Source organism: Arachis hypogaea, chromosome 7 (assembly GCF_003086295.3).
Source record: "Arachis hypogaea cultivar Tifrunner chromosome 7, arahy.Tifrunner.gnm2.J5K5, whole genome shotgun sequence".
Lineage (NCBI taxonomy): Eukaryota > Viridiplantae > Streptophyta > Magnoliopsida > Fabales > Fabaceae > Arachis > Arachis hypogaea.
This window is the reverse complement of record NC_092042.1, coordinates 81,522,193-81,545,873: the sequence shown is the minus strand read 5'-3', so window position 1 is coordinate 81,545,873 and position 23,681 is coordinate 81,522,193. Positions and strand designations below refer to the sequence as shown.

The following is a 23,681-nucleotide window of genomic DNA, read 5'->3' as shown; positions in this document are numbered from 1 at the left end:
TGATACCTAGGATTGGGAGTTGTCCAATCCATTTGACAAAAAAAAGTTACTTTTGAAAAAATAGCTTAAACAATAAATGATTATATTAAAAGTAGTTTATAAATAAGTTATTTTGTGTTCAGATTTTTAGTTCTAAAAGCACTTATTTTATAGAAATGTAATAAAAAATAGGAGTATGAGAGAAGTTATTTTTTTTAACTTCTCTATAAGCTTCTAAATAGCTTCTTAGAAAGTTGCAATTTGATTTTGAAAATTGCACCAAATATTAATACTACTATTTTTCATAAGTCAAAAACTCAAAAAATTACTTTTAAAGTTTCCAAACGAACCCTAAAGAATATTAATTTAACTTTTAACTTTTTTTTATTACCGTTAATAAAAATATTTTCATTATTTATAGGGGTGACAAAGCAGCCGTCCTGCCCATCAAGTAAGACAGATTTTAAATACTAGTCTGTCCCGTTTTATGATGAGTAAGTGGGTCGGCGAGTTAGCCTGCTTAACTTTTTTTTTTAAAAAATTAATAAAACTAATATAAAAATTGATAATTAAAAAATTAAATAATTATAAATTTGTGTATTTTTTTTTCAAATATTTAACTTTAATAAAATTGTTTAAAATAATATCTGATAATAAAATTATCTTTATTTTAAGAAACAATTCACATAATTTGAGTATATTATTGTATTTTTTATATTAATCGATTTTAAATATTTATAATTTTTTATTTTAGTTTTAGAATCTATTGATTAAGGTTTAGATTTCGTGTTTAACATTTAGTATTTAAGATTTATAATTTGGGATTTAGGGTTAATTTTTATTGTTATAGGTTTGGAGTTTTGTTTGTTTCATAGTTACGGTTTAACAGCCCATTCTTTCACGGCCGATGTGACATTCTCTCTTTTGGATATAACTATTTATAAAAGTGTATAAGGCTATGTTGTAACGCCAATATCTATTGTGTTATATACTCTTCCATATCTTTCCCTAAGATCAACTTGCACAAATTCAGCTTACTCTGCCTCTTCATGTTTTGCTTCTTATTATATGTATCCTATTTTCTTTTGTATTTTATTGATTTTCTCTCCACAAGGCCTTTTATTTGGTATTATGAGAACAACAGTGAGAAGAATAAGCTAAATGCCAGAAACAATCCTCATTGTCATTCAAGAGTTTGGAATATATATCTCCGCTCACCAATCCCTCCAAGAATAAGCAGAACATCACAGGAACAGTCAGCTCGAAACATCTGATCCTAATAATAATGATAATATTTCGACAAATAAATATTAAAAAAAATACTGAAATAATATCCACTTGGTTCTATTTTTCCTAAGCCAAGCAGCTAAAGATATTTAGCCTTGCGCTTGAAGGCCAAAAATGTAAATCAAACCAGCGATATTCCGCGATCAGGGGGAGGAGGAGGAATAGAGCGTTTGATTCTGAGAGTGCCAAGAGAGAGAAGAGATGTAGCGAGGATGACGCCAAGCAGATCGGCGAGGGCGTCCTTCAGGGATGCTCCGGCGGATCGGAAGTAGCCCAGGTGATCGGCGGCTTCTTTAGCGGCGCCAGCCAGGAGAGAAGCCATGGATGCGAGGGGAATTGACTGGCGGCGAAGGAAAGGGTGTGGGGTGAGGGATGCGGCGCTGTGGAAGAGAAAAGTGAGCACGAAGCAGAACATGACATGGTAGGCCTTGTCCGCCGCCAACCACGGGTCTGCGTCTGCGTCCTCCATTGCATTCTTCTCTCTTCTTCTCGGTTTTTTTTTTTTAATTATACCGAATACTTTACAATTTACATCCGATTTTCCTTTGTATGTGTGATATAAAATAGGATTTAGTTAACATGACTTAAGAATACCGATAAGATTATATTAATAGAAGTAACGAAAATGTTAAAAAATAGAAGAATTTATTATATATTTAAAAATGTAAATTAAAATATATTATTAGATTATTAGACTAAAAAAATTAAAATAATAAATTAATGATTAAAAATATTAAAAACAAATAAATTATATTTGTTTTTGTATTTTTTTTAGAAATAATATTGATAAGATTAAATTAATAAAACTTTTGAATTTTTTATACATATAAAATATATGTCTTGAAAATTTAAAGTTTTTATATTTTTAATAAAAGAATTTTAATTTATAATCTTAGCCTATATTTGTAAGAATTTAAGATAAATGAGATCAATTTTATAAAACAGTAAAGAAAACATTTTTTTTGGGTGAAGCTAAAACATACATCCAATTTAACTAATGAGACATTTTTTTTGAATTTTATTTAATAATTTTTATTATTTTATTATATACATTAATAATAAATAATCCTGTTTGTTTTATTTTATTGAGAATTCTATAGTATCTATAATTTTGACTTGATAAATAGAGTAGCAACCCATTGGAAGTGGTACGTGGCGTTGGACTCTGAAAACAACCGTCCGTCGGACTCCACTCCCTTCCTTCTTCATTCTCCATGGAGGTCACCGCTTCGTGGGATTCCCTCCGCCAACAGGTTCCATTTCTTCACCTTCTATCCCCAATTTCCGTCTCTATCGAACATTTCACATGCCTATGCCTATCTATAATGAAATTTGGAGGCCACTATTCCGATTTAATTTCTTTTTTCTTTATTATATATTTCCTGCTGTTGGTGATTCGAATTATTGGATCAGTTTGTTGTGCTTGTGCCCTTTTTCTACTTATGTATGAGTTAGACCTGGCTTGGGTTCATAGAATAACTGCATCTCGAAGCTAATTCTATACGCATACGCTTGAGTGCTGACTGCTCCGGGAAGCTCCCCATCATGATTATGGAGTTACAAAATCTTATTCTTGTGCTTTGGACATGGATTGCTTTGCTGTTAGTTCTGATTTTCTGTTTACATTCATATTTGAATTTAAATTTCTCAGGAAATGAATTATGAAGATTTAAAAGGCTTCTGATGATTTTTTATGCTAGATTTAAGTTATTTGATTTCATAAATAGGAGAGACAGCATAGAAGCTAGCCTAATTTGGGCAAAAATGGTCTTTACTTAGAATCAAGGTATAGGACGCATTTCATTGCTTGTTCTGTTCACACCAATGCTCTCAAGGTATTGTTGTAAGTAGCAAAAGTTCTAATCATAGATGGTTCGTTCCTTTAGGTTATGTATTTTATCATATTGTTGTTTTGTATTCAAATTGCATTACTGATAGCACATTTATTGAATCGTTTGTTTTTCTTTCTGCAGGCAAGAAAGCTCCAAGCTCAGCTGGATGAGCAAATGAGTTTGTACCGCAAATTGGTGTCAGCAAACATTTCTACGAAATCTGATGCTGCTGAGAGTGATTTGGAGTCTTGGATTGAGCGGCTACTCAAACAACTCCAACAAGTAAACTCTCAGATGAAAGCCTGGGTGTCATCCGGTGGGTCAGAAATGGTTTCTCATACTCTAACTAGACACCAAGAAATTCTTCAAGATCTCACCCAGGTATTTTATAGCACAAGTTGAGTTTCCCCTATCATTCTCTGAGGCTGTGAGCTTGCTCCCAACAAAGGCTAACTACTTCACTTTCTAGGACTTGTATTGTTATGGGTTTATTATTTCTGCAACATAGTTTTATATATTCAACATCTGGTCTACTTCTCTTTCTGCTTTGTAATGATTCTGCTTGTATTTATTTCAATTCATGATTTTATTAAAGCTCGGGCCTGTCAGAAACCAACTTCTTCAAGATGTAATTTGGTTGCAGGAGTTTTATCGCCTCCAGTCTAGTCTTAGAGCTAAGCAAGAGCATGCTTCACTACTAGATGATTTTAGAGAGTTCGATCGGACAAGATTAGACCTGGAAGAGGGTGCAGGTTCTGAACAGCAAACCCTCCTAAAAGAGTATGCATCTATAAGCCGAAGCACCGGACAGGTCGGTGACATGAAACAATCGAATTGGTTCTCTGTTATAAAGTTCTGTTCTCGTCTTATCATGATCTAGCCAGTGGAGTGCTTTATATTTGAACTTAGATATTTCTCTCACAAAGTTTGTATGATATTTATGTCTGATTTATTTGCTCTTTCTTAATGGGGCTTTGTAAATAGCAACATATTGGTTATGTGCAAGCACAATAGGTTAGTATTAGGATATTGCTGGGGTGTTTAAACCAAACATGTTAACTCAGAACAGTTTTACTACGTCCACAACTTTTTTAATAGATATAGATTTCTGAGTTCTAAAGTATTTGATATGTCATTCCAATGCCTTGTTTAGTTTCCTTGCTTGGATCTGGGGTGTGTCTGTTTTGTTAAGGTGTCTGCTGTTTCCTTTTAAGTTCTATGGGAGTGGTCTCCATCTCGGATTTTCTTATTTTGAAGTGTTTTGCATATGGTTGTGGTACAGATGGACACTGTTATTTCTCAAGCACAAGCAACGATGGGTTCACTAGTCCACCAGCGCTCAACTTTTGGTGGAATCAATTCAAAGCTCAGCAATATGAGCAGTCGCCTCCCCACGGTATGATCCCTGTTTCTAAAGCCTTCACACTGAGTTGTTTTTGTTTTTGTCAGTTCATTGCTGTCTACTAGAACTAGGGTTTATGTGCCTGGTAGGATGTTGTTTGGAATTCTTCTGTTTAATGTATGCAGCATCACTTTTAATTATGTTGCAGGTAAATAACATCCTATCAGCAATAAGGAGAAAAAAATCAAGGGATACAATAATTCTTTCGCTTGTCATATCCGTGTGCACGTTCTTGATTTTAATATACTGGCTAACCAAATAAGGTCTCATGGGGTGGCTAGCAATGGGCATGCTCGTTGTTTTTCTTTTGGGGGACTCCATTGTATTAATTCATCTGATTTTAGGAGGTGCCTTCGGGCATTTCCTTTTAAAGATCAAGTTACTGATCAATTTTCATTATTTTGACATAAATAAATATATAATTTTCTGTTTCAAAGCTTAATAGAAGGAATGATCTATCACAATTCAAAAGGGACCTGTCTGAAGGGGCTTGATTTTAAGGTTACAGATTCAAAAGAATCTCAACTCTCAAGTAACAACAAAGCAGAAGCAGTTGAAGAAGCAATCTCACGTAATGACTCAGGGTCAGCATACTCGACTTGATTTGGGATAGAGATGTAAATGCCTTCAAATTTGCTAGGACAACTCCACGTTTGTTTTAGGCATATTCACACTCACAATCTGCATGGCATGTGCGTGTACAACATTACACAAAGAGTACCGCTAGGGAGACAATGAAGTATCTATACAATATATACAATGAAATTTTAATTTGGCCCATTTTAAAATAAAAATGAAAATAAATCATTATTTACCCTAATTGAAACCCTCAATTTCAAATTATCCCCCATTTACTTGTTATGACCGTCAATAACCCTCTCTCCCCACCCCTACCCACACCCCCCAAAATCCCACACTATCACTGCTCAACCTCCCCCGAACTCTCTCGCTGTCGTCTGCACCCGCAACCTGCCGCAGCTCGGACGAGAATTGCATCACCCACCTCCTTCTGTAGCGCCTAGCTTCCACACCTATACCCGGTCGCTGGAAGCAACCGCGGCGCACCGTTCTGGGCTGAACATCCCAGCCTTGCATCCCCTCGTGTCGTGGATCAGTCATCGGCGCCGACCCGAACAGCAGCACCCGGACCTGCTTCCCGCGCGTCATCTCTGCGTCAGCCTGCTGTCACGATCCTGCCTCCTGTGTCGGAGAGTTGATGCCGTGACCATTCGACAGTCCAGGGTCTCGTTAGTGTTAAAGCCCCCATCTCCGATCGTCTTCAATCATCTACGGTTAGTGGGTTAATTTTCTTTTTTCAGGATTCATCTTTCTGTTACTTCGTGTTCTAGACACAGTTTAGCCTACTGAGATGTTTGATTGTACATGGTGGAAAACGAATACATGCAATTTTAGTAAGTAGGAACATGATGAATAAGATGTTTGCTGAGATTGTTGAAATTGATTTAAGCATAGCCCGGAAAAGTTAGCAAAATTTAGGTAATCTGGTTCAAATAGCATAATATTTTTCCCTCACCTGGTTGTACTTTGCATGCAGCGTGACGTAAGCAAGCTGACCATTGTCTATCTGTAATTGACCCCTAATTAGATGGTTACTTTAGCAAGATATCGGATGGTTGGTTTTGATGATAGATCTTTTTCTTTTTCTGCATATATGCTGTTTGTTTGTGCTATTGGTGGTTGTATTGAATTTTAATTACGAATGTAACAATTGAATAAAAGTTCTTAATTTGTTAGATGTTTATTATCAATTAAAATGGATGTTCATTTTACTATGTATACAAATGGTTCGTTTATTCGAAAAGTGGATGTTATTTTACTTATAATATTGATCTTTTGCATTGATTTGCTGAATTTTGCATGTACATGCTCCATTAGTTTCTTTTGTTAAGTGGTTTGGGAGTAATGAAGAAGATTTGGATTAGACTTAGTTTATGTTTTCTTGAATTGAAGTTGGGTTTGAGTTAGGCTATTTAAACATGGTGCACAGATGAAATTTTGGTTAATTTGTTAGATGTTTAGTATCAACTAAAACGGATGTTCATTTTCTTTAGAATAAGTTAGTTGGCTGTAAAAGTGATTTGACTATCTCTTTGAGATTAAGGTACTATGTTCACTCTTAAAGTGAACAACAATTAAGTCACATAAACAGAACAAGAAATGATGTTTTTTCTCTCTCTTACAACTACTGGAAATCACAAGAGACAGCAAGGTATGATGCAACAATAAGATTGCTGTTGTATGACTTTGGTGGTCACAACCCAGAATTTGTAGTCCTGGGAACAGTCTTAGCACAAGGGGAAAGGTTGCATGACACTCACCAAACCACACAATTGCATAGATGCATGCACTGGGTTGCATGCTCAGTCTTGTCAATGAATGCATGAAATTTCATGATCGATCTACTGGTTTATAATGTCTAATCATGCATTCAAATGATGTAGTGATCCATTAGAAGGTTAAAGGTCTTCAATAGAAAATACCATGACATATAACATGTCTCATAATATGATATTTTGAATTAAGATAAGAAAAACAAGTTTAATTTACATATGTTTACAAGTGATACTGAGAATTCAAGATAAACCTGCCAACATTAAAGAAGTCCTTGAGTTCTTGATGAAATATCTTGAATTGCTCCACAAATGCTTGATTATATTCCCTTGGGTTCTTTGTGATTTTAGCAAGCATAGCTTCTGTTGCAACCAAATCTTCAGGACCACCATTTCGATGAAGCTTGTTTTGTATAGTGTGCTTAATTTGTAACTGCCAAAAAAGAGCATGAAACAGGCAATCTATCATACATTAAACTGAAATGGGATTACATACTTGAGGTACTGTGGAAAAACAACCTTGAGGTCATATGGGATGTCATTCCGGTGAGAAATATCTCTAATTCGAGTTAGAGGAGCAGATTCTTGAAGAGCTTAGCCTTGAAGAGCTTAATATTTGTTATCATGATGCAGCATTTCTTGAAGATTCTTCTTATGTTAACACATTTTTAAATCTTGATGACTAACTGTTGACTTTTTAGTATTTCTCTAAACTATAAATTATATATCTCATGTAAATGTTATGTAATAAAAAAAATTCTTTTAATTTTAAATTAAGGTTTTATTTATTTTTCAATTTAATATCAATGTTTACAAAAATTCTATTTTAATCTATACTTTCTAAACCATAAAACAAAAGAAACACGTGGAGCATGCGGATGCAAAAACCAGAAAATTAAGTAAAGGACAAATGGTATATCTAAAATAAATATTCACTTTAAAAAGAAAGGAACAATTCGTATAGACAGTAAAATGAACATCCACATTAGTTGATAAAAAATAACTAAGCAATTGATCAAAAATACCACTCGTGCATCATGTTTAAATGGCATAACTAAAACTCAGTTTAAATTCAATCAAATTAAACTAAATCTAATTCAACCCATATAATAGAAAAAACTTGCAGGCCATATGCAAACAAAACGCAGGAAATCAAGTAAAAGACAAATAATATACCCAAAATAACCATCTACTTTAGAATGGAAAGAACCATCTGCAATTATAATAAAATGAACATCCGACTTAGTTTAAGTAGCTAAAGAAAAATACAATTTAGTATTTGTTTCACAAATCAAAATGTCACATAACTCTGTTATAACTTAATCACTTATATATATATATCTAACTACAACAACTCAAAGCATACTTGAATTCAGTGAATGGTACACTAAATCCAATTCTACAATATGACCAAGTTCCGTCTCATCAGTTTCTAGCTCATTCACACCCGTCACTTCCACGATCTGCAATCAAACACAAACAAAAAAAAAAAAACCAACCAAAAGAATTAAGTGACATATGGTACTATGACATAAATATTAGCAATATAAACCACCAAGAAAATGACTAACTTAAACAGGATTAAGCATGTTAGTAAAATTTTAGTTTATAATAGGCATTATGCTCACTATTTTTTAACAAATGCTTCTAATCAGGCAAAATTATATTAAATTCACTCCAAATCACATACACATCTAAATTAGAATGAAAATAACTATGGACCTGCCTAATAAAATGAACATCCGGCCTATATTAAAACTACTTTACACTAAGAGTACATCAAAATTAAATTCTATAATATATATCTATGCTTCCCTTCATGAAAAAGAACCATTGGAGCTCCAAGCCATAGAAACAAAAACAGATTCATGGATATATACAAAGCACTATTCTCTCTAGAATATACATTATTTGTCGCCTATAACTTACATTTTCTGCATTTTATTTATGTCAATTTAGTTAGACCATAGTATAAGATCTTATCTATGAGTTAAGACATATTTAAAGACTATAACTCAAAGAAACCATCATAAAATAAAATTCTAAATAGAAGAAACTAGAAAAAAAGCACTTGTACTACCTTTCCAAGAGTGAAAGCAATGACTGCACAAGCAACACCAGTACCTACAATAATAATGTCATCACATTCTTCTGAGACTTCTGGTGGAGTTTATGTACCATTTACTGATATCTTTATACTTTGTGCATGTGTTGTTGCACTTGGAACACTGAATTTTCTCTTGTTTGATGCAGAACCGTACAAACAAGCACAAACACCAAACCAAAAGCTATGACACTTCCAAAAATGAACATATAATCTATTGCCAAGAATAAGAACAAGGGATTGGTGAAACTGCGAGACATAGTTTGGGAAATAACGAAGAAAGATTAATGAGAACTAAGAATGGTGATACACCATTTTTGTTCTATTGTTCCTGTGAGTCTTAACGTGTTATACTCTTTTTTTTTTAATATCTAAAAACTTGCTTCAACAATAAATGTATATCAATGCCACATAATTAAACAACAAATAGCAACAACAATAATAAATTAACCACATTAATATAAACACTCACACTGTTATGATTTAGTCCATCAACATCACAACTATGAAGAGCTACAAAAAATGTTATATATAATGATAATTGTAAATCAAAACTAGCATCATAGTGGTTGAAAACCAATTTTAATTGCTCAAAACTTCAAAGAACAAGTGATGATGCATGTGATTATTTATGTTCAAAACCAACATGAATAAACCATTTCATTCAAATCACTCAATAAAACATGGTATGCACTTCTTAAAAATATACCAACAATTGATAACATCTAAATTTTTAACCAAATTGGTATTTTGATAAAAAAAAAATCACAAACAAGTGCATAACAAAATTCAAGCTCAAACATCATTAGAAATCACATAAAACTGCACAATTGTAAATTATAATGCCTCATGAGAATAGAATTTAAGTCAAATGCTGGCCATACATAAGAATTAAACAAAAGATTTCATTTAGGCATTTCATCGAACATATGATGTGCATCATGTGTAAACAGAGCATTCAGTACAATAGAAGCAGCAATCAACCTATAAAATTCAGCTAGCAAACACATTCAATTTAGCAACAGATATTAACTAGCCATAAGTCTAATCTATATGCAGAAACCAAAATTAAAAGCAATGAAATAAATAAAATAGAAAGAACCGGGGACAAGGAAAGGGATGGAACCTGCGTCAATGAAGGAGAGAAAGAAGAACGGGGGCTGGTGTCGCAGCGAACACCAAGTGTGACGGAAACACTCTAATCGTGCGGGAGGACCGGTTGGGTAGCGCCGACTGCTCAAGTTGCAGCAGACTTCATGGAGGTTGGTTCTCTAGCGTCGGCGGTGGGACTCTCTTCAGTGGCTGCTTGGTCAAATTGGGAGAAGGAGTTTTTGCTAGGTCAAAAGGAGAGGGAGAGTTAGATGAAGGAGATAACAACAAAAGAAAAATCCTAATTTCATTCAAATTTAAAATTTGAAATAAATAATAATTAATTACTTTAATTATTATTTGATTTTAATTACAAAATTATCTTCATTGTAGACATTGTAGAGTAATTACATTGGCTCCACATACTTTTCCTTACACAAATTACTCAATTAGCGTACCTTAATCAGTTAATCCTCGACTTCATCGCCCGATCCACCAGAGGAAGTGGAACATTAAATAATTTCGAAGTACACATAATATAATATCTAGAGAAGGAATGAAGAAGATTCCAAACTTGAAAAGTGATAGTCAGATATATGGATCTCTTAATTTTTTTTTGAATTGTTATATTAAGTGTGATTTTTTTATTATATATTCTTTAAGTGAGATCAAAAGAAAATATGTAAAAAAAGTATTGAATAATAAGATATCACATCTGATAAAATAATAAAAATAATTGAGAAATATATTCTCTAGATATATCATGGCCTAATTTGCATCAGAGTACTTTAATTGATATTCTAGGATTGAGTTTAGATTTCCTACTAGGCTACTACTATAATTTTATTTATATTCTATCAATAAAAATTAAATACATATTAAAACTTAAGTAAATGTAATGAGGAGTATTAGGAGTTAGCAATCATTAATTAGCATCATTAGTGTTTTTAATGATATGGAATTTCATTCAATGATGTGAGATTACTCACTTTTCTTTTGCTAGTTAAGTACTAGTTAGATTTTAATAAAAGTGTTGATCCGTTGGACTTTCTCAAATGTAATTAGTACTTAGTAGGCCACGTTATCTCCTACCCGTGCCACTCTATTTTAGTACTTAGTGCACAATTAGGGGTAGCAAACGGGCCTAAACCCGCCGACTCGGCCTGCGTAACCCGCCAAAAAGACGGACTGGGCTGGAAAATTGGGATCGCCAAATAGTAGAAGCCCGTCTAACCCGCCCCGCTTAAACTGCTGACTTTGGCGGGGCGGGGCGGGCTTCCCCGCCGGGCTTAGAATTTTTTTAGCAAAGGGTATTTTTACAATTTTTTTTACCAAAACCCAACTTACAAGATAATGAAGATGAAAATTGAGTATTTTGGATTATATTTATTTTGTTTTTGAGACAATATTTATAATTATATTTTGGGTTATATTTATTTTGCTTTGGAAACAATATTTATAATTATGTTTTAGATGAAAACTTGGTTTATAATTATATTTATTAGATATTTATAATTACAAAGACTTTAATGTTTGTAAATATAAAAATTATAATTTGTTTATACTTTTAGAAATTATAATAGTTAAAAGTAAAAAATAGGAAAAATTTTTTTATACCTTTATATATATTATTTGATAGTTAAAAAAATAAAAAAAATAAAAAGAGGTTATTTGGCGCGCTAAGCCCGCCGTTAGACGGAGCGGGCTAGGATTATAAAACCGCTTCACTAGACGGGCCGGGTCAGGCCAGCCCACCAAATGACAGGTTTCTGGCGGGGCGGGACGGGACGGGCTTCCCAATTTACCACCCCTATGCACAATATACATTAGTTAAACTTTATTTTAGTACGTAAAATTTCTCCTATTAAAGAAGAATATAATAATATAAAAAATAGATCTTCATTTTTTTTATACTTAAGAGTAAAGTGTGATCTCTCATTTTTTATTTTATAAGTGGGACCAAAACTAAATAAAAGAGAAAGAACAATGAAAAATAAGATTAAATACTAAACACCATCCAATTTTTTTTTTCATTTGAGAAGATCCACTCCCATAATAATATAATATAAGATGCTGAGTTGTAACTATTTGCCTAAATCATAATAATACAACAGAGAAGTGAGTAGTTGAACCGTAATTTAGGTCCAAGCTAAGTTAGAGGGCATGTTCTGGCCGTTAATGCACAACTGATGGATCTATATATTAAAAGTTGAGTTTATTAAGTTATAACAGATTAAATAAAACACCGTTGTGACTTAACAGAGACTCAGCAGCAGCACCGGCCGCCGGTACAAGAACCTCTAAAACATTCAGAAACCCATACACAGACAATTGGGAAAGGGAAATGCAATAACTTTTAGATCGAAAGAGGCGTATCAGAATGGGTTGGAGGAAGGGCCGCCGGCGGAAGAAAAGGAGTTCAGGATGTGAGCCGGTGTATCTGAACGTTTACGATGTTTCCCCCACGAACGGCTACTCCTACTGGCTCGGCCTCGGAGTGTACCATTCCGGGGTGGAAGGTTTCTTCCATGCATGCATGCATCTACTTCATCATTTCTCCATAATAATTAAGAATATATATAACGTTGACGTTGTTGTTACAGTTTACGGCGTTGAGTATGCTTTCGGGGCTCACGAGAGTTCGTGGTCGGGGATATTCGAAGGAGAACCGAAGAAGTGCGAAGGATTCAAGTTCAGGAAGAGGGTGATGATAGGGAAGACGGGGATGGGAGAGAGTGAGGTGAAGGCAGTGATGGAGGAGCTTGGCGGAGAGTACAGAGGGAATGCATACAATTTGATAAGCAAGAACTGCAACCATTTCTCCAACGCAGCCTCTCGCAGGCTCACCGGAAAATCTATTCCCGCTTGGGTGAATCGCCTTGCCAAATTCGGTATGCACGTAATAAGCTCTCTCTTACTTATTAATTAGCTGATGATGATCGATGATGATATAATTTGGATTGCAGGGATGTGTTGCAAATGTGTTGTGCCGCCGGTGAGATTGGATGCAACCATGGCCAATACTCACCGCACCATTAATTGCGACAACATGCCAACCTGCCAATTGCCCGCCTACAGGGAAACACTAGAACCGCACCAATATAAATAGAATGCACCTTTTTCATCTCTTCTTCTAAATCCTCTATATCACATGCACCTCTTTCAATTTTCTCTAAGTCTATATTTTGGAACTATAGAGCATCTCAAAATTATATAATAGAATACTATTCTTTATTTTGACAATCTTGTCAAGTAAATAAATAATTGGTTTATCAAAGTCGGCTTAGTTCATCTATAAAAATCATTTATACCAATAAATGAAAGAATTTATTTGCTTAAAAATAATATAATTATATTAGACAATAAAATATAAAATAAAAATATTGTTATTTTTTAAAATATATTAAAAAATATTTTTATTATTTTTATTATTTGTATTTTTTTATTATTAATACTTTACATATATATAATTATATTTTAATATCTTTACAATTATACTTATTTCAACATGTTATTGGTTGTTGTTTTTGTAATAACTAAAAAGTTAAACATTAAAAATTTTGTTTATTAACTATAATGTAATGTTATTATGCAATTGTGAAAGAAATATGATAAACAAATTTAAACATTTGTTACATATACCACATAAAAAAATTTAATTCACCGACTAAAATAAATACAAAAATGAAAAGAACAAATAAATGTAGCTTTATATAATTCTAATATTAAAAATTTTAATGGTGTAAAATTATATCTAATGGTATAAGATTATTTACTTTTTTTCTGATTAAATACTGGCCAAATTTTAATAAAAGTACTGCCTCTAGACTTTTTCAAACATTTATACCAATAAATATATATATAAGAATTTATTTGCTTAAAAATAATATAATTATATTAGATGATAAAGTACAAATAAAAATACTTATTATATTTTTAAAATATATTTATGAAAAAAAAACATTCTTATTATTTTTATTATTTATATTTTTTATTATCAGTATTTTATTTATATATATATATTTTAATATCTTTGCAATTATATTTAATTTCAACATGTTATTAGTTGTTTTTGTAATAATTAAAAAGTTAAACATTAACAACTTTATTTACTAATTTTTAACTATAATATAATGTAATTATTATGCAATTGTGACAAAAAATATGACGAATAAATTTAAACATTCATTATGGATACCACATAAAAAAAACTTAGTCCAATCGACTAAAATAAATACAAATAAATGTAATTTTGTATAACTAATATTAAAATTTTTTATATTATAAAATTTTTTAAATAAAAATACATCAAATTTAATGTTAATTTATATATATATTTTAATTACTTTTTAAACAATATAATATACTTATTAAAATATACCATATACTATTATGCACATTATGTGGATCTCAGTTAGTTACGTTAACATAAAAATTTAATCTAAAAATTGAAAGGTCAGATTAAATCCAAGTAAAATTAGAGAGATATATTAAAATTTTACTTCATTTAATGAATATTGGATCCATCTCAATTTTGGGTTCGTCATATCATCATCTCTATCAGCTGTAGAATGGTAGGACACCTGTGTTTGGAGAAATGTAGTATTATTATTAATTAGAAACAAAGATTGGATTATACATTCTCATTGACATGTTATTATTTTGTGCAGTAGTGATGCAATAATAATACAGTAATAGTAAGATGAAAGATGGTATAGGTGGAATAAGAATAAGAATGTGACGCAGAAGATGGAGAGAAGCGGAAGACCGGGGCAAAAGGGAAGCACGAGACCCGCTGCTTCGCTCTTTGTTTATTATTTTTGTTAAAGTGAGACAGCGAAGTTTGTTAGTGAACGAGTGGGAATGAGTGATTTTAGTGTGATTTTGGAGAGAGAATTCAAATCATGCATGCACCAATTGACACCAAGTGTGTGAATAATCCAATCTCTCAGCTGCTAATTATAATTTTTCACTTGTTTTCCCTTATTATATAATCTCATGTGCTCGTCTTTTTCTTAATCACTAATAAAGCTTCTTCTCTCTCTGCTCTCCTCTTTGCTTTTCACTTTCAACTTAATAACCAATAAGCAATAAACAATAAGCAATAAGCAATAAGCAATAAAGAATAAGATGACGAGCCTCGAAGACATCAAGAAGGAGACTGTTGATCTTGTTAGTTCTTTTCCTTTCTTCCTCTAATATTCTTGTTTCTCTAGGTATGTATATCATTAATGTGTGTGTGTGCAGGAGCGGATTCCTGTTGAAGAAGTGTTCCGAGAATTGAACTGTACAAAGGATGGACTCAGCTCTGAGGAAGGCCAAAAGAGATTGGAAGTTTTTGGCCCAAACAAGTTGGAAGAAAAGAAGGCAATAATCCATCAAACTCATTCATTCTTTTCTAGATAATTGTATGTTATGTTTTTGTGTGAGTAATTGCATCAACCATAACTAGCTTGCCATGTTGTTGTGGCAAACAGGAGAGCAAGGTGCTCAAGTTCTTGGGCTTCATGTGGAATCCTCTTTCATGGGTGATGGAACTAGCTGCCATCATGGCCATTGCATTAGCAAATGGAGGGGTACGTTTTGCGTGCTCTACTACATTCCGTAACGTACGATATCCTAATTTGACCTTCTCTAATCATGTTTAATTTCTTCCACAAATACGCAGAATGAGCCACCGGATTGGCAAGATTTTGTGGGTATAGTAGTGCTGTTAATCATAAACTCCACCATCAGTTTTATAGAAGAGAATAATGCAGGAAATGCTGCAGCAGCACTCATGGCAGGTCTTGCCCCTAAAACGAAGGTATAAGAAGAAAACAAAGACAGATGTGAAGAATGATGATGGTTGTTGGTTGGGTATTATATTTAAAGGGGTTGGTTATGTTGACAGGTTCTGAGAGATGGAAGGTGGAGTGAGCAAGATGCTGCTATATTGGTGCCAGGAGACATAATAAGCATCAAATTGGGAGACATCGTCCCAGCTGATGCCCGTCTATTGGAAGGAGATCCCCTCAAGATAGATCAATCCGCACTCACCGGTGAGTCCTTGCCTGTAACTAGGTGCTCCGGCGATGAAGTCTTCTCCGGTTCCACAGTAAAACAGGGAGAGATTGAGGCCATTGTGATTGCCACCGGAGTCCACACCTTCTTCGGTAAGGCTGCTCACCTTGTGGATAGCACTAACCAAGTTGGCCACTTCCAACAGGTACGCTACAGTCTTCTCTTCATCTCTCCAATCACTGACTAGTTCATTTCATTTCATTGAGGTGATGATGCTTGAGTTGTGAATCAAATGATCAGGTGTTGACAGCCATTGGTAACTTCTGCATTTGCTCTATTGCCCTGGGAATGATCGTAGAGATTATAGTCATGTATCCCATTCAGCACCGCAGGTACAGGAGCGGAATTGACAATTTGTTAGTGCTTCTCATTGGAGGAATTCCCATTGCCATGCCAACGGTCTTGTCTGTAACCATGGCTATCGGTTCCCATCGCCTATCGGAACAAGGTGCTATCACTAAGAGGATGACAGCCATTGAGGAGATGGCCGGCATGGATGTTTTGTGCAGTGACAAAACTGGCACCCTAACATTGAACAAACTCACCGTCGATACCAACTTGATTGAGGTCTTCTCCAAAGATACCGATAAGAACACTGTAATTCTTCTTGGAGCTAGGGCCTCCAGGGTTGAAAACCAAGATGCTATTGATGCTTGCATTGTAGGAATGTTGGGTGATCCAAAGGAGGTTTGTAATCCTTCCCTCAGATACATACATAGATTGATTTACTTGTCTTTAATTAATAAACTAGTATTGTGTGAATAAAACAGGCTAGAGAGGGCATTCAAGAGGTGCATTTCCTTCCCTTCAATCCAGTGGATAAGCGTACAGCCATAACATACATTGACGCTGAGGGTAACTGGCACCGAGTAAGCAAAGGGGCACCAGAGCAGGTACGTACATGCATGAATTATGAACACATCTCCTTTAATTCAGCGGAATGTCCTTAACATAGAAATTGTGTTGCTAGATTATTGAACTCTGCAACCTCCGTGAAGATGTGGCAAAGAAGGCCCATTCCATTATTGATAAGTTTGCTGACCGCGGCCTCCGCTCCCTTGCTGTAGGCAAACAAGTGAGTAGTTTCTTACATTACATTACATGACATGCGAGTGAGTGTTTGAAGATGCATCTGATGATGAAGAATTGATTGCAGGCAGTACCAGAGAAGAACAAGGACAGCCCAGGAGGACCATGGGAATTTGTAGGGTTGTTGCCTCTGTTTGACCCACCCAGGCATGACAGCGCAGAGACCATCAGGCGTGCACTCGAGTTGGGAGTGAATGTTAAGATGATCACCGGTGACCAGTTGGCCATTGGTAAGGAGACTGGTCGCAGGCTTGGCATGGGAAGTAACATGTACCCCTCTTCCTCCCTCCTTGGTCAGCACAAAGATGATTCCATTGTTGGCCTTCCTGTTGATGAGCTTATTGAGAAGGCTGATGGCTTTGCTGGCGTCTTCCCTGGTAACTTATTATTACATTCATTCTATACACACACATTTCTTGATTGATTTTGATGTGAATATGATAATTGTAGAGCACAAGTATGAGATTGTAAAGAGACTCCAGGACAGGAAGCACATTTGTGGGATGACTGGGGATGGTGTGAATGATGCTCCTGCCTTGAAAAGAGCAGACATCGGAATTGCAGTGGCTGATGCAACCGATGCGGCGCGAAGTGCCTCCGACATAGTGCTCACAGAACCAGGGTTGAGTGTGATTGTGAGTGCAGTTCTGACCAGCAGAGCCATCTTCCAGAGAATGAAGAACTACACCATATATGCTGTTTCCATAACAATTCGGATCGTGTTGGGCTTCATGCTGCTTGCTCTCATCTGGAAATTCGATTTCTCGCCTTTTATGGTTTTGATCATTGCTGTACTAAACGATGGCACCATCATGACCATTTCCAAGGATAGGGTGAAGCCATCTCCCGTACCAGACTCATGGAAGCTTAAGGAGATTTTCGCCACAGGCGTGGTGCTTGGTACCTACCTAGCCGTTATGACAGTTATTTTCTATTGGGCTGCTCATGCATCCGATTTCTTCTCGGTAAGATGGAAAAAAAAAGTAGCAAAAACAAGAAAGCAGAGCAAACTTGTTTGGGAAATAACATAAATTTTGTACAATGGCAGGACAATTTTGGTGTGAGATCCATTAGGAACAACGAACGCGAGCTGATAGCAGCAGTGTACCTTCAAGTGAGTATTGTGAGTCAGGCTCTGATCTTCGTGACTCGATCGAGGAGCTGGTCTTACGTTGAACGCCCCGGCGTCTTGCTTGTTGTTGCCTTCCTCATTGCACAGCTGGTGAGTTGGTTATTAAATTAGTCTTTCCATTTGCATGTATATGTATTGATTGCTTGGTTGATTTTATCATCAGATTGCGACCATCATAGCTGTGTATGCACACTGGGATTTTGCGAGGATTGAAGGGATTGGATGGGGCTGGGCTGGTGTCATTTGGCTTTACAGCATTGTTTTCTACATTCCATTGGATATCCTTAAATTCATCATCCGATATGCTTTGACCGGCAAGGCTTGGGATAACATCACTGAGAGCAGGGTAAGTACCGTACCTAACAACTCCACTACTCTCACTCAATTACTTAATTGATTATTGAACCTTGCAACGGCAATGAAATTTGCAGGTTGCTTTCACCTCCAAGAAGGACTACGGAAGGGGAGAGAGAGAGGCACAGTGGGCCACAGCACAACGCACACTTCATGGCCTCAATCCTCCTGAAACAGATCAAATACTGAATGACAAGAACAACTTCAGGGAGCTGTCCGAACTCGCAGAACAGGCAAGAAAGCGTGCTGAAGTTGCCAGGTTGAGGGAGCTCCACACACTCAAGGGCCACGTGGAGTCTGTTGTCAAACTCAAGGGGCTTGACATTGAAACTATTCAGCAGCATTACACTGTTTGAGTGCCATCATAGATTTAGCAAAGAGAAATTAGATGAATAGAAAGCTCCTTGTGTTCTTGATATGCAAGGGCCTTAGAATAATCCAACACTTCGAGATTGTGCATCACAGTCCAAGGTTGGCTCACAAGTTTTTTAGTACTAGTCCCCATGAGCTGTTGTTTCCTTTCATGTTCCATCATGATTGCTTCCCTTTCTCCTTTGCGCTTTTCGCATTGATACGGATTCCCTATTTAGCACTAGTAATATGTATTCTTCTCACTCCATCACAATAAAGTTACTTAGCACAAATTACTGAGCTTCCTCTCTCTCTCTCTCTCTCTCTGTTCATGCTTTCGATTATTATTATCTTATAAAGATTAATTACATGAAATCTTTTAAGATAAATTAAATATATACATCATAAGGTGTAGCTTGATAGTAACTGACCAAGTCCCTTAATTATGTAGTTGAGAGTATAATCCATAGAAAAACGCATGAAGCACTTTAATTTATTGCCAATCATTTATTTAATAAACATCGTAGAAAAACGATTTATTACAACTAGGTTTAGACCAGCGCAACATGCATATACAATTTATAAAATATATAAATTAATTAGTTTAAAATATTAATTATTTTTACATAAATTAGAGTTAAAAAAAGTATAAAAATATTTAATTTAATTTTATTCGTTTGACTTTATATAATCATCTTTATTTTTGTTATTTTAAGTAGTAATTTTGTTTAATTTATTATTGTTTTGAATTTTTTAGATTATATTTAAATACTATAGTACAAAAATAAAAATATTAGATAAAAACAAATATGAATATAATATAATTTCAATACTTGAAATTAATATTTAATTTTTTTTATGAATTATAATAATATTATATATTTTTAATAATATTATTACAACTAAATGATATTAAAAAATATAAATTATTAAAAGAGAAAAAAATAAAATATAAGTAAAACGGATAATATATAAATAATTATTACAATTAACAAAATAATTTAAAAAATCATATATTTTAATGTTTTAAAAAATTTATCATCTAATAAGCATATTTAGCAAACAAACAAAATATGGCCATTAATCAAATTATTTAAATACTTATGAAAAATATTAATAAGAATAAAAGGGAGAAAAAATATGAGAGATATCATTATTCTAGTGTTTAGAGACCATCCAATAATACATATGTTTAGTAAATTTAAAAAAATTATAGTCATTGACTAAAATCTTAAAATACTTGTTAAAAACATGCGTAAGAATTAAGTAATAGAATAAAAAGCACGAGATTATATAAAATAAAAATAATAACAAAAATATATAATAAATATTAATTTATATAATAAATATAAAAACTAATACGAAAGAAAATATTAAATTAGATTTTCTTATTCAACTTATATTTATTAAAAAAATAATATTAACATTAGAGATATAAAATAATATACACAAAAATAAAAAATATAAATATACAAAAATATAAAATATCTAAAAAGTAAGTATTATAAAAGATAAAAAGAAAAAAAATCAATCTCATAAATTATGATACAAAGAAAACTATGAAGTGGTATAATAAAAAAATTTTAAATGTTCAAAAATAATTGTCAATTTATTGTGATTCTGTAATCTGCAGAACTCTAAAACTGCTACTTGCCACGCACCCATATATGTGTCAGTAGTTTACAGAATTATTGTGATTCTGTAATCTGCAGAACTCTAAAACTGCTACTTGCCACGCACCCATATATGTGTCAGTAGTTTACAGAATTTTCTGAAACTGCTTTGTCAGTTCGACCGATATATTATCGAAGGTGAAGGTTGTGAAATTTTTTCTTTTTTTTAAATTGGTATGTGTAAATTCTCAGCTTCTTAGTTTGCAGGTTAATTTGAAGGATTTTAATTTCAGATTAGCTGCTAAAGTGGTAAAGATGAATTTTGACAGGGCATCTATAACACACTTCCTTACAAAAGGTGACACCTGTGACTGTGAGAAGAGCGCGTCCTCCTAAGTCTCCACGTACACATGCTTATTACTTACCACGCAGCCATACATGTGTCTGTGGTCTGAAGCTGCTACTTGCCACGCAGCCATATATGTGTCTAGTCTGTAGACTCTGAAACTGCTTCCTCAGTTGCGATCTAAGGTAAAGGTTATGAAATTTTCTCTTTTTCTCAAATTGGTATGTGCAAATTCTCAGCTTCTTAGTTTCCAGGTTAATTTGGAGGATTCTGATTTCAGATTAGCTGCTAAAGTGGTAAAGATGGATTCTGATAAAGGCATCTTGGAACATACTCCCTTGCAAAAGGGAGATACCTGTGACTTTGAGAAGAACGCGTCCTCCCAGTCTCCACATGGACAAGGTACACATTCTCTTTTAGGACTTTAAATTTGAAATAGGTTCTCTTCATCTTTGTGCTTCTGTGGACTTTTTTTGGGTTACTCAAAATTGCTAACCTTTGAATTACTAACTCAGTTCATTATTTATTGAATAAAAAATGGAATTGCTGTGGTTCTAGGTATGAATAAAAAACCTGCGAGATCAAATTTGTACGAGATCTGTGCTGCAAACCATTGGAAGCCCCCTCTATTTGAATGTTACAAAAAGGATGGTCCATGCCATCAGATAATGTAATTCTTCCTGCTATGATATAGTACACGTACTCTCACACAATAATTCTGTATTTTAGTGTTTAATGATACTCGCTGGGTTTATTACTTTTCATTTTTGTTTACAAGATTTATTCTCTTTCATATAGTTATCCAGCTGATATGTACATTCAACTTCCAAGCAGTTGTAACAAAATTTGCCTTCATTAGTCTTTGTTGGGCAAGTTGTTTCATGATTGCTTGATCATGCATCATTTTAATAATTCGTGCCTTGTGGCTTTATCATGATATTCTAATATTCAACCTATTCTATTTTATTGCCTCTGTTTGTCGGACACAAATGCAAGGAAATAGAAGTAAGTGCATCATAACAATATTTTTTGTTATTTTCATTGACAAGATATCTTTTACAGGTTTACCTTCAAGGTTACTATTGAGATAGAAGATGCATCGAGGAACATTATAGAGTGCTATGGTGCCCCTCAACGAAAAAAGAAAATAGCTGCAGACCATGCAGCTGAGGGAGCTTTGTGGTACCTAAAGAATATAGGCTACGGGATGAAGAACAAATAAAGCAATATATTATTGGATATCATCAACACTCATGGCTTCGCATGCCCCAAAATTTAATTCACTCTTCGGTGATGCTCTCTAGACTCGGTTGCCAAATCTCAGAAGACCATGCTTTCTTAGGAGATCCCCTACAGTCATTTCCTGTCGAATCTTGCATCTTTCTGCTAGTTAGCGTGTTGTCACATGATAAACCACCACTCTTGTACTCAACATATGTATTTGAATTTCTTATAGCTGATACAATTTGCGGCTTTTCGCTTTTGTTTCGAGAATCTTGTTTGCATCTAGATTTATTTGAATTATTATTATTCCTGAAGATACAACACATATGGATCATGCCATCATCTTCCTCATCTCTGCTGAACTGTTTATTTCTAGCTTCTCCAATTGAGGAACTGATGCTTATGTCACGAGCTGGAGAAGGAGAGTGCCTAGGAGAAAGCCTTTGAAGTTTTCTTATTGTGCTCATCGGTACCACATAGTACTTGTGTCCAACAACGAGCACTGTGTCTGGTGCAACAATTGCCCATGGTTGCTGGAACACATGTGGATATGCAATGCAGCATCTTGGGTTACGGCTCATAATCTCGGCTGCAGTGACAGGTCTGTCGTGAAGTTCAGTGTGACCGCCAGGATGGACAATCCGAAGAAGCCTAGTCTTTGAATTATTAGCACAATTCCAGCATGAAACTGGCATGGTTTTGCCATATCTTTGGACCATAGAGCGGGGCGGGGGAGGTGTTTGAGTGGAAACAAGCTGTTATAGACTTGTTGGAAAGATTTAAGTAGTATAAATAAATAACTCATCATAGTCAACCAAAAAAATAGAGAGACACATCAACAAGTTTGATTTTGTCATCACTCATCAGCAAGTTTATATGCTTTCCCCTTCTTAGCTGTTTATGATTTCATTCATTGATATTATCATCAGTGACTTCAACCTAAAATTTTATTATATATTTTTGTTTCTTGTTTTCGTTTTCTAGAATGCATTCCCCTTTTTCCTATACAACAGCCACTAATCATGATGAATCATATGAACTCTTGAGTTTGGATACTGATGAACCATCTGAACTAAACGTATCAGTGAAGGCAATGATTTAAAATGTTTTTCATCACCATTTTCGGACAGTATAACAGGATTTGGATTTTCTATATTTTAAATTTTAATTTAGAGGATAAAGTGTGATTTTTCACTATTTATTTTATAAAAAGGATCAAGAGAAAATATAAAAAAAAATATTTAAAAATAAGAGATCACATTTTACTCTCTCAAGTAAAAATAGTAAAAATCTAAAATTCAGAAAATCTAAATTCTATTTTATCATTTCATGAGATCCACTTTAGAAGTCATATAGTAATTCTATATTCTTAGGCTAAGTAAGCAATAGGTTGTAGAGATCAAATTAAATGGAACCGATTATTCAAGAACATGAAGCTAAGATAAGGAAGATTAGGGAAATTGAC

At 34.1% G+C, this 23,681-nt stretch overlaps 4 protein-coding genes and 1 long non-coding RNA gene across 17 annotated transcripts; 4 read left to right on the top strand and 1 right to left on the bottom strand.

The window, feature by feature from the left end:
• The first annotated feature begins 1,076 nt into the window (after positions 1-1,076).
• Positions 1,077-4,936, top strand: LOC112703803 (Golgi SNAP receptor complex member 1-1-like). The gene is made up of 5 exons (XM_025755404.3): positions 1,077-2,519; positions 3,240-3,479; positions 3,742-3,909; positions 4,381-4,494; positions 4,649-4,936. Exons 1-5 carry the CDS (start codon positions 2,481-2,483, stop codon positions 4,760-4,762), a joined length of 675 nt encoding a protein of 224 aa, XP_025611189.1. The 5' UTR covers positions 1,077-2,480; the 3' UTR covers positions 4,763-4,936.
• A 3,110-nt stretch (positions 4,937-8,046) lies between these two features.
• LOC112704172 (uncharacterized) lies at positions 8,047-10,288 on the bottom strand. Its single transcript, XR_003154809.3, has 3 exons — positions 10,082-10,288; positions 8,932-8,975; positions 8,047-8,314 (listed from the first exon to the last, which is right to left on the bottom strand). It is a non-coding gene; the product is annotated as an uncharacterized lncRNA (long non-coding RNA).
• Positions 10,289-12,232: 1,944 nt separating this feature from the next.
• LOC112704171 (deSI-like protein At4g17486) lies at positions 12,233-13,278 on the top strand. Its single transcript, XM_029288186.2, has 3 exons — positions 12,233-12,563; positions 12,648-12,935; positions 13,011-13,278. The coding sequence occupies exons 1-3, from the start codon at positions 12,425-12,427 to the stop codon at positions 13,151-13,153; spliced, it is 570 nt and encodes a 189-aa protein (XP_029144019.1). The 5' UTR covers positions 12,233-12,424; the 3' UTR covers positions 13,154-13,278.
• A 1,779-nt stretch (positions 13,279-15,057) lies between these two features.
• Positions 15,058-19,326, top strand: LOC112703802 (ATPase 9, plasma membrane-type). The gene is made up of 13 exons (XM_025755403.3): positions 15,058-15,216; positions 15,292-15,411; positions 15,522-15,620; positions 15,713-15,850; positions 15,938-16,252; positions 16,348-16,794; positions 16,878-17,000; positions 17,078-17,182; positions 17,264-17,573; positions 17,647-18,161; positions 18,245-18,418; positions 18,492-18,674; positions 18,760-19,326. The coding sequence occupies exons 1-13, from the start codon at positions 15,175-15,177 to the stop codon at positions 19,036-19,038; spliced, it is 2,850 nt and encodes a 949-aa protein (XP_025611188.1). The 5' UTR covers positions 15,058-15,174; the 3' UTR covers positions 19,039-19,326.
• A 1,242-nt stretch (positions 19,327-20,568) lies between these two features.
• LOC112703801 (ribonuclease 3-like protein 1) lies at positions 20,569-22,486 on the top strand. 13 transcript variants are annotated; one of them, XM_072200025.1, is made up of 5 exons: positions 20,569-20,844; positions 20,914-21,177; positions 21,273-21,394; positions 21,551-21,662; positions 22,055-22,486. In XM_072200025.1, the coding sequence occupies exons 3-5, from the start codon at positions 21,295-21,297 to the stop codon at positions 22,212-22,214; spliced, it is 372 nt and encodes a 123-aa protein (XP_072056126.1). In that variant the 5' UTR covers positions 20,569-20,844; positions 20,914-21,177; positions 21,273-21,294; the 3' UTR covers positions 22,215-22,486. The 13 variants fall into 13 exon arrangements, with proteins under 13 accessions (XP_072056126.1, XP_025611187.1, XP_072056125.1 ...); XM_025755402.3 differs by having other exon boundaries at positions 20,569-20,850; positions 20,976-21,177; XM_072200024.1 differs by having other exon boundaries at positions 20,576-20,844; positions 20,976-21,177.
• The last annotated feature ends 1,195 nt before the right edge of the window (positions 22,487-23,681 follow it).